Genomic DNA, 13,492 nt, shown 5'->3' on the forward strand with positions numbered 1-13,492 from the left:
CCCACCACTTTGCTTTCTCTCTGTTGCTGCCTGTTCGCAAATGCAGGATCAAAGCACTTTGCTGTCCCCGGCCTCGGGCTTCACTCCCACTGTTCCTTTCTACCTGCCAGGGCCCCTGCCCCAGGGAGCTTTCCTGAGAAGCCCCTCGGAGGGCAGCTCTGGTTTTAGTGACCCTGGGTGAGTACGGAGCAGGGAGCAGGTACACGGTCGCTTGTGGCAAGTGAAGTTAGGACAGCTAATTGCCAGGCATCTTGCTAGTGGACAGATTGAGCAACGCGCGCGCGCGCGCACACACACACACACACACACACACACACACACACACACTTGCTTTTTTTGATACCGGGACTGAATTCAGGGGCATTCTACATCCAAGATACCTAAACCTCAGCACTTTTTATTTCTTATTTTGAAACAGCCTCGCTAAGCTGCTGAGGCTGGCCTCAAACCTGTGATCATCTTGTCTCAGCCTCCCAAGACCTGAGATTATAGTTGTACACCACCATGCCAGGCCGCAACCTGCTTTGTACAATTTTTGTTTGTTTGTTTTGCTTTTTAGCTGGGCGTGGTGGAACATGCTTATAATCCTAGTACCTGGGAGGCTGAGACAGGAGAATGGCAGGTTTGCCACCAGCCTCAGCTACTTAGTGAGGCCCCCTGCAACTTAGTGAGAGAGACCCTGTTTCAAAAAAAGATGAAAAAGCCGGGCTGTATAGCTCGGAGGTAGAATGCCCCTGGTTTCAATCCCTAGTACTGCAAAAACTGCATACATACATACATACATACATACATACATACATAGGATTTTTTGGTGCTGGGCATGGTGCCAGGCATGCTAGGCAGGTCTCTTAACTCTTGAATTACACACAACCTGCTTTTTCTATCAGACCTTGGTGCCCTCTTTCTACATCAATCTCCAAATTGTCCAGTGTAGCAAAAAGCAGCCTCTGCACCTTGGGGAGGAGGGTGGGATGTGCCCGATGTCCTTGGAGCAGGAGTGGCTGGGCCCAGCAGTTTCTGGCAGCACCGAGCTGGCAGGGGCCTGGGGAATCTTGACCCTGGCGGCCCATCCTTCACAGACTCGACGATGAAATCGCCCAGAAGAACAACGCGCTGAAGAAGATCCGGGAGCTAGAGGGCCACATCTCGGACCTGCAGGAGGACCTGGACTCGGAGCGCGCCGCCAGGAACAAGGCAGAGAAGCAGAAGCGGGACCTGGGGGAGGAGCTGGAGGCGCTGAAGACGGAGCTGGAGGACACGCTGGACAGCACGGCCACCCAGCAGGAGCTCAGGTGAGGGCGCCGCGGCCACACATCGAGGGCGGGGGAGGGGAGGCCACGGACCCGTGCCAACCCCCAGCCACTTCTCAGGCTGTATACGCTGACCCTCCTGGTTGCATTTTAAATAGCAGAAGCATGATTATGCTAAATCTAATTTTGTACCATAATCATAGTATACACCCAATTTGAGAACAACTTCAAAGCTGTAGAAAGTGGACAGCTGGATAAATCACTTTTTGGCCCCTAACAGTTAACGTGCCGGAATAATTCCTTGCCTTTGTGTGTTTGCATATAAGTACATCTCTAAGCGTATGTGTATATGTTTTTGATAAATATTTCTGCATAAATCAGCTTTTCATCACTGTGACCAAGATACCTGACAAGAATGACTTGAAGGAAGAGAATTAATATGGGCCCATGGCTTCCAAGGACTCAGTCCAGGGTGGGCGGGCATTGCCCCGGCAACCTATTTTCTCCAATGAGGTCCCACCTCCCGGTTGTCCATCCAATTATTAATGGATTAACCCACCAATGAGATCAGAGTCTCATGATCCAATCATTTGCCAAAGCCCCACCTCTGAGCACACAGGACTTTGGGGGACATTTCAGATGCAAACCGTAACAGTTTAAAATAATATGCATCACACCGGTCTTCAAGATTCACTGCAAGTAAACAGACAAGAAAACAAACAACCGATCATCTACCAGATGATGAATACTGACTCCGGTGAAACTTATAGGTTTTTTATTCATTCAACAAGCATACACACACGTATGGAGTACGTCCTGTGCCATGGCAGACCCTGAGGCTTATTTCTCACATTTTGGGTTTGGGGCTGCATTGCTCACAGGTACTTATAACCTAGCACACAATCCTGCTTCCTCCCCTCCTGGCCAATGATACAGAAAAGCCCGGTGCAGTGGTTGAACACATGGGCTTAAAGACAGATTGGCTTTCAGTTCTAGCTCTGTCACACGGTGGCCGTGACGCCCTGGGTAAACTGCCTGCCCTCCCCTAGACTTAGTTTCCTCATCTGTAAGAGAAACATAACTGCCTCTTGGGGTTACTCTGAGAATTAGATTTTATACACACATACACACACACGTATGTGTATGTATGTATGTATGTTTATAGCTCAGGGCCTGGCATATAGTAAGTGCTCAATAAATCAGAGTCAGCACTAATATTTGAAGTCCCAGACATTCTCTCAATGTCATTTTACGCCTTTGTTTGCCAGCCTGGAGAGGGATTTGGGACAGGCAACATGTTCCACATTTTGCAGCTGAGGAAACTTCAGGTCCAGAGAGGTTCGGGGAGTCACTCAAGATCACACAGCAAAGGAAAGGTTGGGAACCAGGGCTGCTTCTGCTCTGGGTCCTGGAAGAGCTCTGGCCCCCCTGCACAGCACCGTCAGAGGCGAACCTCTGTCTCCACCTGACCACCGTCTCACTGTGTTCTCCTTGTCAAGGGCCAAGAGGGAGCAGGAGGTGACGGTGCTGAAGAAGGCGCTGGACGAGGAGACGCGCTCCCACGAGGCCCAGGTCCAGGAGATGCGGCAGAAACACACGCAGGCGGTGGAGGAGCTCACGGAACAGCTGGAGCAGTTCAAGAGGGTATGTGGCAGCGACGCCCCCAGAGATGCACGAGGAGCCGCGTGTCGGCAGCCGGAGTAACCTCAGGCTTCAGCATCCATCGTCCGAAATCTGAAGGGCTCCACAGTCCCAAACGTTCTCAGCGTCAGCATGAGGCCCAAGTGGGGAATTCCCACCTGACCCTGCATGACCGGTCACTGTCAAAACCCAGGCGCACTAGAGACATTGCATGAAGTTACCTTCAGGGCCGGGCATGGTGGCGAGCACCTGTAATCCCAGTACTTGGGAGGCTGAGACAGGAGGATCGCAGGTTCAAAGCCAGCCTCGGCAATTTAGTGAGGCTCTCAGCAACTCAGTGAGACCCTGTTTCCAAATAAAAAGTAAATTATGGCCGGGCGTGGTGGCACACGCTTGTAATCCCAGCATTTGAGAGGATGAGACAGGAGGCTCACGGTTCGCGGACAGCTTCAGCTACTTAGTGAGGCCCTCTGCAACTCAGCGAGACCAGTTTCAAAATAAAGAATTAAAAAATAGGGCTGGGGGTGTAGCTCGGAGGTAGAACACCCCTGGGTTCCATCCCCAGTACCGGGGAAAAAAAAAAAAAAAGTAAATTATGGCTGGGGATGTAGCTCGGATATAGAATGCCCCTGACTTCAATCCCTAGGACCTCCAGCCCTGTGAATAAGGTGCTCCTGAGACATGAGTGAATTTAGACCTGGGCCCCAGGACGAATATACCCCCTGCTGTACTATATGCAAATGTCCCGCAATCTTGAAAACATCTGAGAGGAGGATGCAGGCAATCCCGGTCCCTGCGGGCAAATGCCCGGCACAGCCCTCAGGCCCGGCACAGCCCTCACGCCTCCGTCCCCTCCGCCCCGCCCAGGCCAAGGCCAACCTGGACAAGAGCAAGCAGACGCTGGAGAAGGAGAACGCGGACCTGGCCGGCGAGCTGCGGGGCCTGAGCCAGGCGAAGCAGGAGGTGGAGCACAGAAAGAAGAAGCTGGAGGTGCAGCTGCAGGAGCTGCAGTCCAAGTGCACTGATGGGGAGCGGGCCCGCGCCGAGCTTAGCGACAAGGTCCACAAGCTGCAGGTGAGGAGCAGGCGGCAGCCCAGGGGCCAGCCTGGGAGCATCCCTGGGTACCAGCCTGGTAGGCCTCCCCTGGGTACCAACCTGGGAGCATCCCTGGGTACCAGCCCAGAGGGCATCATCAGGGACCAGGGACCATCCTGGGAGCATCCCTGGGTACCAGCCTAATAGGCCTCCCCTGGGTACCAACCTGGGAGCATACCTGGGTATCAGCCTGGGAGCATCCCTGAGTAACAGCCTTGTAGGCCTCCCTTGGGTACCCACCTGGGAGCATCCCTGGGTACCAGCCTGGTAGGCCTCCCCTGGGTACCAGCCTGGGAGCATCCCTGGGTACCTGCCTGGTAGGCCTCCCCTGGGTACCAGCCCAGAGGGCATCATCAGGGACCAGGGACCATCCTGGGAGTATCCCTGGGTACCAGCCTAATAGGCCTACCCTGGGTACCAGCCTGGGAACATCCTTGGGTACCAGCCTGGTAGGCCTCCCCTGGGTACCAGCCTGGGAACATCCCTGAGTACCAGCCTGGTAGGCCTCCCCTGGGTACCAGCCCAGAGGGCATCATCAGAGACCAGGGACCATCCTGGGAGCATCCCTGGGTACCAGCCTAATAGGCCTCCCCTGGGTACCAACCTGGGAGCATCCCTGGGTACCAGCCTGGGAGCATCCCTGGGTACCAGCCTGGTAGGCCTCCCCTGGGTACCAGCCCAGCAGGCATTCCCAGGGACCAGGGAGGCTCTTTTCAGCTAACTGAAGTCTCTCTGGCTGGCAAGCAAGGGGGCTCCCTTGAGTTACATTCCTCCAGGGAATTGGGAGGGCTCCTGTTCAATCTGTCCTGTAAAAATCTTCACCTGCTCACCGGACGGTATTTATCAAGCCCCTGTGACATGCCGGGTACTGTTTCATCCTGAGATAAAGCAACAAGGAGGAAGACACTGCCCCTGCCCCAGCATAACTCTACCCTGGCGGAGTGGGGGCGATGCCACGGGCCACACAGGTGGATACGAGGTGATGCTGGAAGGAGAGGACTTCACGGAGCAGGTGTACATCACAAGGGGCCCAGGAAGGAGAAGTGAGGGAAGACTTTCCTCGGGAGGGCTACAACCAGACGGACAAGTAGCAGCTGGCCAGGCAGTGGGTACAGTGTGAGCAAAGGCCCTGTGACAAGTGGGAAAGTCAGAAGGGGTCCGAGAAGGCCAGCAGAGTGAGAGAAGAAGCCCAGCACAGCGTGGGATGGGAGGAGGAGCTGTTGTGGTCTGATGAGTGAGGCCTTCACGGAGCCAGCCCTTGTCTCGGGGCCTTTATTCAAGTGACTTGAGGCCATCAGAGAGATTTAAGCTGATGAACAACACGGTCTATTTATCTTTGGTCTTGGCTTTGAAGACATATTTGGCCCGGCTTTCCCTTTGTGGGAAACGGCCAAAAATTTGCCAAATATTTAATGTGCTTTTGGCCTGGGACAAGGGAGTGGGGGGACATGAAGTATAGTTTTTTTTCCATGTGTTTTTGAGAGTGGGGGTTTGTTACCCCAACCCAAGCCATGACCTGAAAGAGTTCTGGAGGCCATTCACGTCCCAGAAACAGGAAGAGGTGGGTGGCAGCTGGAATCTCGGCTCAGGGACCCCGGGGGCTGGAGAAGGAGCGGAGAGCGCAGTAGAGGGCCCATTGCCTGTAGTGTCTGAATCTTTGGTTGTAGCTGTAACAGCAGAAGGGTGAGGGAGGGGCGGGGCCCCTGAAGCACTCTCCCAGCTCTGGGGAGCCACTCAGCCCAGAGCACCTCTCCACACCTGGGCCCTCAGACCGGCTGCTTCCTCTTTTCCAACTACGGCAAGGATCCAGAAGCCAGGGAGCAGGCTGGAGGCCCAGGCAGTGTGGTTAGGGTGCTGACAGGTTCTGAGAACCAGTCTAGGAACAGAGACCCCAATTTGCAGGTGATGGGGTTCCCATAGGCCCACAGAGTTAGCCCTTGCCTCATGGGCATTCTTGGGGTCCCTGGACTCCATACAGTCCTGTCCCATGAGGTTGCGTGGTGTGTCTTGGGTAAAAAGGGTTCCTCTTGCTTAACAAGGATCCTGTTTGAGAAGTTCCGACTAACCGATCTCTCGACACCCTCAGAACGAAGTGGAGAGCGTCACGGGCATGCTCAACGAGGCGGAGGGCAAGGCCATCAAGCTGGCCAAGGACGTGGCGTCCCTCGGGTCCCAGCTCCAGGACACCCAGGTGCGTGTCCTGCCGCGTCACGGGGGCCTCGGGGTGCGGCCCTCCTGGGTCCCTCCAACCTCGGCCTGTGCGTCTCACAGGAGCTGCTTCAAGAAGAGACCCGGCAGAAGCTCAACGTGTCCACCAAGCTGCGCCAGCTGGAGGACGAGAGGAACGGCCTGCAGGACCAGCTGGACGAGGAGCTGGAGGCCAAGCAGAACCTGGAGCGCCACATCTCCACCCTCAACGTCCAGGTGCCTGCCGCGGGCCCTGAGCTCTGCCTGGTTGGGGGCGGGCGCCCTCCTTCCTGAGCCAGAGTTCTGGCTGGCTGGGCGTGGGCGCCATGCTGCTCGGCTCCTGGGCTCCGCCCGCTGTCAAAGTTCCCTAAAGAGGAGAAGGCGGCCTCTGCATCCCTAGGCGGCCTCCACTTCCCAGGGTGCCGCGGGCAGGGGTGGGCGCCGCTCTCCTCTCACCGTACCCGGACCCCGCCGTTTCAGCTCTCCGACTCCAAGAAGAAGCTGCAGGAGTTTGCCAGCACCGTCGAAGCCATGGAGGAGGGGAAGAAGAGGTTCCAGAAGGAAATCGAGGGCCTCACGCAGCAGTACGAAGAGAAGGCGGCGGCTTATGACAAACTGGAAAAGACCAAGAACAGGCTTCAGCAGGAGCTGGACGACCTGGTGGTGGATTTGGACAACCAGCGGCAGCTGGTGTCCAACCTGGAGAAGAAGCAGAAGAAGTTCGATCAGGTGGGCGGGGGCAGGAGGCGGGCGGGGGCGACCGCGGCCCATCCCTGTGTTAGCTCATCTTGGGCGACCACAAGGATGCCTTCTAGTCGGGAGCGAGGACAAAGCATAAGCCTCGACAAGCGGGACTTTTCTGGGTACCGGGACACAAACAGCGAGGCCTTGATAAGGAGTGAGGCTCGTTTATTGTATTAGGTCAAGGAGTGACCAGGGAGCACCTGTCGAGGATCCCAAGTGATTCAGAGTTTATTCTCTTAGCTGGGCGGTGCAGGCCCATATTCCCAGTTTTTGGAGGCCTGAGACGGGAGGATTTCAAAATTCAAGACAAGCTTCAGTGACATAGTGAGACTCTTTGCACCTAGTGAGACCCTGTTTCAAAACATAAAAATAGAGCCGGGCATGGTGGCGCGCGTTTGTAATCCCAGTACTTGGGAGGTTGAGACAGGAGGATCGCGCAGGTTTGAGGCCAGCCTCTGTTACTCAGTGAGGCTCTCAGCAAAGTAGTGAGACTCTATTTCCAAATAAAATATACACATAGGTCTGGGAGTGTGGCCTGGAGGTAGAAAGGCCTTAGGTTCCATCCCCAGTACCACCAAAATAAATAAATAAATAATATAAATAAATAAGGGCTGTGGGTATAGCTTAGAGGTAGAGTGCCCCTGGGTTCAATCCCCAGTACCATTAAAAAAAAAAAAAAAGGTTATTCTCTCTAACAGCACTTTCCTCTAACATGTCATCACATAAGATTTCAAGCTCACAGCAAAGTAAAAGAACGGTACGGTGAACACCTGTCCAGCCACGCTGGACAGGTCGTTATCATTTTACTACATGCACTTGTCACACACTTATTTACAAGGATGAGTCCTATCTGTCGTGTTATCTTTTGGGTGCATCTCAAAGCAAACTAGACACCTATATACTTCTCCCCAACACCTGCAATTGCATATTAACTAGAGTCCATTTTTACACCTTGATTTTGGTTCTTTTAGGCAATATTTACATATGATAAAAAGACGCTCGTCTTAAACATATGTTCACAGAGTTCTCATAAGTGCATATGCATATACCTGTATGATCCACACCCCTGAATACCAACACAGCAGATGCGATTCAGCTTACAAGGGTCCCAGGCTACTCTGAGAATAGATTTTGGGGTTGCATCATGAGACCAGATGGCAGAGGCACCCCGATTCTTCCCTTTCTCAGTGGCCGCCCCTCTCGGGCTGCAGGCTGGCCCTCACTGCTTTGTTCTGGGCCTCAGGCCGCTTTGACAATTTTGCTGTCACACACGGGGCAGGGTTTTATATTGCCTGCTGTTTGGAGGTCTCGGTGTCTGGCCTGGCCCTGCTGAATTCAGGGTGTCTGGCTGTGGGTGCTGCCATCTCTAACACACTGCTCTGGTTCTCTGAAGACGAGACTGACATCAGGATGGAATGCTCTTCTGCTCACTTCTCTCTGCAGAGGGCCGAGTGTGTGCAGGCTCACCCACACTCACCATCCCCTCGCACTTCTGTGAGCTAGGGGCTCGTGACCATGAAACAAGGAAAGACTGAGCTGCCTCCGGGAGGATCCAGAGCCACTCAGACCTCGGTCACCCACATGGGCGGCTTGATGTAGGGGCGAGAAGGGCTGATCCTCAGGGAGGGCTGCCCTAGGCGTCAGAATCATTGACCCCTGCACTGGGCGTGTACAGTGGGGCGTGTGGCTTCTTCTGAGCCCTCTGTTGTATTGTAGTTGTTGGCGGAGGAGAAGAACATCTCTTCCAAATATGCAGACGAGAGGGACCGAGCAGAGGCAGAAGCCAGGGAGAAGGAAACGAAGGCCTTGTCCCTGGCCCGGGCCCTGGAGGAGGCCCTGGAAGCCAAAGAAGAGCTCGAGAGGACCAACAAGATGCTGAAGGCCGAGATGGAGGACCTGGTCAGCTCCAAGGACGATGTTGGCAAGAACGTAAGTAGCTGGTCGCCGTCTCTGCCGGCCCCCGGCCGGGCCCCTGTGGCTGGTCCAGGCTCGTTTACAAAAGGCGCTGCCCTCCACCTGGCAGGTCCACGAGCTGGAAAAGTCCAAGCGCGCCCTGGAGACCCAGATGGAGGAGATGAAGACGCAGCTGGAGGAGTTGGAGGACGAGCTGCAGGCCACCGAAGACGCCAAGCTGCGGCTGGAGGTCAACATGCAGGCCCTCAAGGGCCAGTTCGAGCGGGACCTCCAAGCCCGGGACGAGCAGAACGAGGAGAAGCGGAGGCAGCTGCAGCGGCAGGTGAGGCGGGGGGCAGGGGAAGCTTTCCTAGCTGCCACCTGGCCGCTCAGGTGGCTGTGCCGGGGAGGGGCCCTGAGCACCCGGGAGCCCAGGGAATCACCGAGGGCATGGGGGGGGCGGCGACACACGTCTCCCTTCCTTGCCCAGCTTCACGAGTACGAGACGGAACTGGAAGACGAGCGGAAGCAGCGTGCCCTGGCCGCGGCAGCCAAGAAGAAGCTGGAAGGCGACCTGAAGGACCTGGAGCTCCAGGCCGACTCTGCCATCAAGGGGCGGGAGGAAGCCATCAAGCAGCTGCGAAAACTTCAGGTGGGTGGCACCCTGAGCTCAGGGAGTGGACAGCTCCCCAGGGATGGCAGGTCAGCGCAGAAGCTCCAGGAAGCGGGCTAGCTCCGCCCTGGGTGCCGGGTAAAGGGGAAGGTGGGAATTCTCCACCCCATTCAGCTTTAGGCAGCCGTTTCCCTATTGGAGCGCCATTATCTAGCATTTGGCCACAGTCCTCAGATCACATCGGCAGCTCAGCTTCCTGGACAGTGGAGCCCATCCAGGACAGCACCCCTAAACGGCCCTCCGGCAGCCTGAGGCTGAGGGCAGAGCCAGGCGTTTCTGTACTTAACTCCAGAAGCTCCAAGGGGCTGGTGTGCAGGACCAGCCAGGCAGCGGGACCAGGGTGAGTAAGGCCATCTGAGCTTGTCCTTCTGTTGACTCACGCAGGCTCAGATGAAGGACTTCCAGAGAGAGCTGGAAGATGCCCGGGCCTCCAGAGAAGAGATCTTTGCCACGGCCAAAGAGAACGAGAAGAAGGCCAAGAGCTTAGAGGCGGACCTCATGCAGCTCCAGGAGGTAATGGCTCCTGTGGCCACGGCTGCCTCAGGTGGGGCAACTGTGCCAGGCCTGTGCATCTGCGGGTCGGTACCCCAAATGCACGGCCCCCACGGTGACAGCAAAGAGAGATGTATGTTTCTGTCTCTCATGGATTTGGGATCTCCCTGAGCTCAGAAGACGCTGGCATTTCAAGGTGGCCGGATACTGCGCAAGGCTGGGCCACGGGGCAGGGTGGATACCCGCGCAGGGCTCGGCCCTTCCCAGAGACCCCTTCCCAACCCCGCTGTCCCCCGCTGTCCCCTGCAGGATCTTGCGGCAGCTGAGAGGGCTCGCAAGCAGGCAGACCTGGAGAAGGAGGAGCTGGCGGAAGAGCTGGCCAGCAGCTTGTCGGGAAGGTACGGGCCTAGGCTCAGAGGACGAGAGGGTGCCCTGGACCCCATCCTAACGCTGAAGACGGCAGTGCACACCTGAGCTGAGCTGAGCTGTGGTTGATCCCCCCAGGTTCCCCAGTTCCTTGTTTGGGGATCTGGCCATTTTCATTCACTCCAGATGTGTAGTTGGTAGGACCCAGCAGAATAGAGGGGTCCCTGTCCCTGTGACCATCCAGGCTTTGCTGACACAAACCAGGGTGCAAGTCCAGGCTCCCCGCCTCCCTGCAGGGTGACTTTGATGTCCTCTGTGGCCGGTGTTCCTCAGTGGGAGCGGGGGCAGCCTGGGGCATCCCTCCTCCAGGGAGAGGGTGTCGAGGCCAGGGCAAGGGCACAGGTCCCCAGGCAGCTGTGTCCCCGCAGGAACACGCTGCAGGACGAGAAGCGCCGCCTGGAGGCCCGGATCGCCCAGCTGGAGGAGGAGCTGGAGGAGGAGCAGGGCAACATGGAAGCCATGAGCGACAGGGTCCGCAAGGCCACCCAGCAGGTGAGTGACACCGAAAATAGGAGCTGGGGCCTCTGCCCCCCTCCTCCAGCTGGTGTCACACCAATGCCTGCCTGCAGGCTCCCTGTGCTGGCCAGCACCTACCTGGCTGCTGGCACTAAAGGCAGGGCCTGGTATCCTCCCTGGCGGCCCCTGGCCCGGCCCCAAGGCCTCCTTGAACCGGCAAGCCCTCGTGCCCTTGGTCACAGTGATGTTGCCAAGTTGGCTGCGGTGCATGAAGGGACCATCCTGTGAACTCCCGCCCCTCAGTCTGGGGTGGAGAACACAGGACAGACCAGGAAACAGGGTGGGCAGCACAGGAAGGGCCCCTGCTCGGCCTTGGTGGCCATGGATGCTTCCTCCTGGGCTGAGTCCTAGGATGCCCAGGAGCGGGCTGATAAAGGAGATGGGGGAGGGGCACCCTGGCCCTACCGTGGAGGCTGGCCGCAGTTATGGAGGTGGCAGTAGGACTGTCCCCTGCGCCCCCTCCCCAGGCCGAGCAGCTCAACAACGAGCTGGCCACGGAACGCAGTGCGGCCCAGAAGAACGAGAGCGCCCGGCAGCAGCTGGAGCGGCAGAACAAGGAGCTGCGTGGCAAGCTGCAGGAGATGGAGGGGACGGTCAAGTCCAAGTTCAAGTCCACCATCGCCGCGCTGGAGGCCAAGATCGCCCAGCTGGAGGAGCAGGTCGAGCAGGAAGCCAGGTATGGGGGCCGTGGCCCAGGCAGGGCCGACCCGGGGGCCGGGTCGCCAAGCGTCAGTTCTGGCTCCAGAATAAGCTGCAAGGCTGGGGTGGTATAGAATAGAAACCGAGAACTTGGTAAGTTAGCAAGGACCACCACGGCCTCCTGACCTAGCCAGCCTTCCCAGGAGCGCACGCGGCTTCTCTAACTGCTGCCTGCGGGGACGTCTTGCCGACAGCTATGCAAGATGTCCAACTGTCAACCCCTTCAGTGCAAACCAGGAAGGATTCCCTGAGACATAAAGAAGAGTCCAGCACATTTGTGTCAGATTTCCAGGCCTGTGACACACACACACTCACACATAATATACATACATATTTAAAAAAAATTTTTTTCCGTTGGTACTAGGGATTGAACCCAGGGCATTCTACCTCCAAGCTGCACCCTCAGCCCTGTTGTTTTTTTTTTTTTTTAATTTGGAAACAGGGTCTTGCTAAGTTGCTGAGAACCTCAACAAGTTGCTGAGGCTGTCCTTGAACCTGTGATCCTCCTGTTTCAGCCTCCCAGGTACAGGGATTACAGGCATACACCACCATGCCCAGCTTTACAATACCTTTCAATTCACCCAAGTAAAGTGTACAATTCGGTGGCACCTATTGTATTGGCAGACACATACGACGGATATTTCATCATCTTGACAAGAAGTCCCGTGTCCTTTAGCCATCAGCCCCTCCACATTCTACCACCACTGGTCTATCTTCTGTCTCTGTGACTCGGCCCATGTTGCACGTTTCACGTGAATGGAACCACGTGACGTGTGGCCCTTTGTGGCTGGTGCCTTCCTCTTAGCAAGATGTTGATATTTCCCGGGTTTATGATCCGGCACCTCACTCCTTTCTAGGGCCAAATGCCACTCTGCCATCGGGATGGGTCCTGATCTGGGGCGTACGGCGGGCAGGACCCCAGCGTCTGGTCGGCCCGCGCCCGTCTGAGGCCGTCCCCCTCTCCCCCACCGTGCAGGGAGAAGCAGGCAGCCACCAAGTCGCTGAAGCAGAAGGACAAGAAGCTGAAGGAGGTCCTCCTGCAGGTGGAGGATGAGCGCAAGATGGCGGAGCAGTACAAGGAGCAGGTACCGGGCGGCCCGGGCCTCCCCGCCTGCCCGCGGCCCGTGCGGCCCTCCTGACCCTCCACCCTCCCGGTGCCAGGCGGAGAAGGGCAACGTCAGGGTGAAGCAGCTCAAGCGGCAGCTGGAGGAGGCGGAGGAGGAGTCCCAGCGCATCAACGCCAACCGCAGGAAGCTGCAGCGGGAGCTGGACGAGGCCACGGAGAGCAACGAGGCCATGGGCCGCGAGGTGAACGCGCTGAAGAGCAAGCTCAGGTATGCCGCGCCCCTGCCTCCTGCCTCGGCGTCCGCGAGGCACTCGGGCCGGCCAGGTCCTGCAGCCGGCGGGGCCACGGAGGGGCCTCGGGGGAGCCGGCCGCCGGCTCCTGAAGCTCTCCTTCGCCCCATGTCCTTCTTCCTGAACACCACGCCCCCCTGCTGCCAACACTATGCAGATGGTCCTGTGCACCGCAGGATGCTCAGAGCAACGAGGTCTCTCCCCAAGGGATGCAGACGTCCCCCCTGGGGCACAGCGGCTCTCCCTCCCTATTCCCTCGCACGCCCCGGCCTGCTTTTCCTCTGTGGGTCCGCGGGTCTCTCCCAGGCTGCTCGCTCTCTGTGGCCCCCATGCCGGCACTGGCCTCCAGCCTCCCGGTTCTTGACCTTCCCCACCTCCCCATCCACAGCCACTGTCTCCTTAGCTGTCTTCCCGGGAGCTTCACCGCCCCCGACCTGGCTGCAACTGCCCCTTTCCCACCCCCTCAGCCCTGCCCCCTCTTGCTTCACTGGGCTCACCTGGTGGAAACAGCCCCAAGAAC

General features: G+C 57.2%; 1 protein-coding gene across 2 annotated transcripts in view; it reads left to right on the plus strand.

The window, feature by feature from the left end:
- MYH11 (myosin heavy chain 11) overlaps positions 1–13,492 on the plus strand; it is a gene marked incomplete at both ends in the record, with an annotated part of 82,571 nt that overhangs the window by 63,615 nt on the left and 5,464 nt on the right. For both annotated transcript variants that reach the window (XM_080702417.1, XM_080702418.1), the window contains 15 exons: positions 1,080–1,292; positions 2,750–2,894; positions 3,759–3,965; positions 6,073–6,177; positions 6,258–6,410; positions 6,654–6,902; positions 8,634–8,846; positions 8,941–9,153; positions 9,301–9,462; positions 9,868–9,996; positions 10,285–10,373; positions 10,770–10,893; positions 11,385–11,593; positions 12,593–12,701; positions 12,778–12,950. In XM_080702417.1, coding sequence (XP_080558543.1) covers positions 1,080–1,292; positions 2,750–2,894; positions 3,759–3,965; positions 6,073–6,177; positions 6,258–6,410; positions 6,654–6,902; positions 8,634–8,846; positions 8,941–9,153; positions 9,301–9,462; positions 9,868–9,996; positions 10,285–10,373; positions 10,770–10,893; positions 11,385–11,593; positions 12,593–12,701; positions 12,778–12,950 — 2,493 coding nt within the window. The remainder of the gene's footprint in view (positions 1–1,079; positions 1,293–2,749; positions 2,895–3,758; positions 3,966–6,072; positions 6,178–6,257; positions 6,411–6,653; positions 6,903–8,633; positions 8,847–8,940; positions 9,154–9,300; positions 9,463–9,867; positions 9,997–10,284; positions 10,374–10,769; positions 10,894–11,384; positions 11,594–12,592; positions 12,702–12,777; positions 12,951–13,492) is intronic.

The sequence above is a fragment of the Muscardinus avellanarius genome (assembly GCF_963383645.1).
Source record: "Muscardinus avellanarius genome assembly, chromosome: 10".
Classification (NCBI taxonomy): domain Eukaryota; kingdom Metazoa; phylum Chordata; class Mammalia; order Rodentia; family Gliridae; genus Muscardinus; species Muscardinus avellanarius.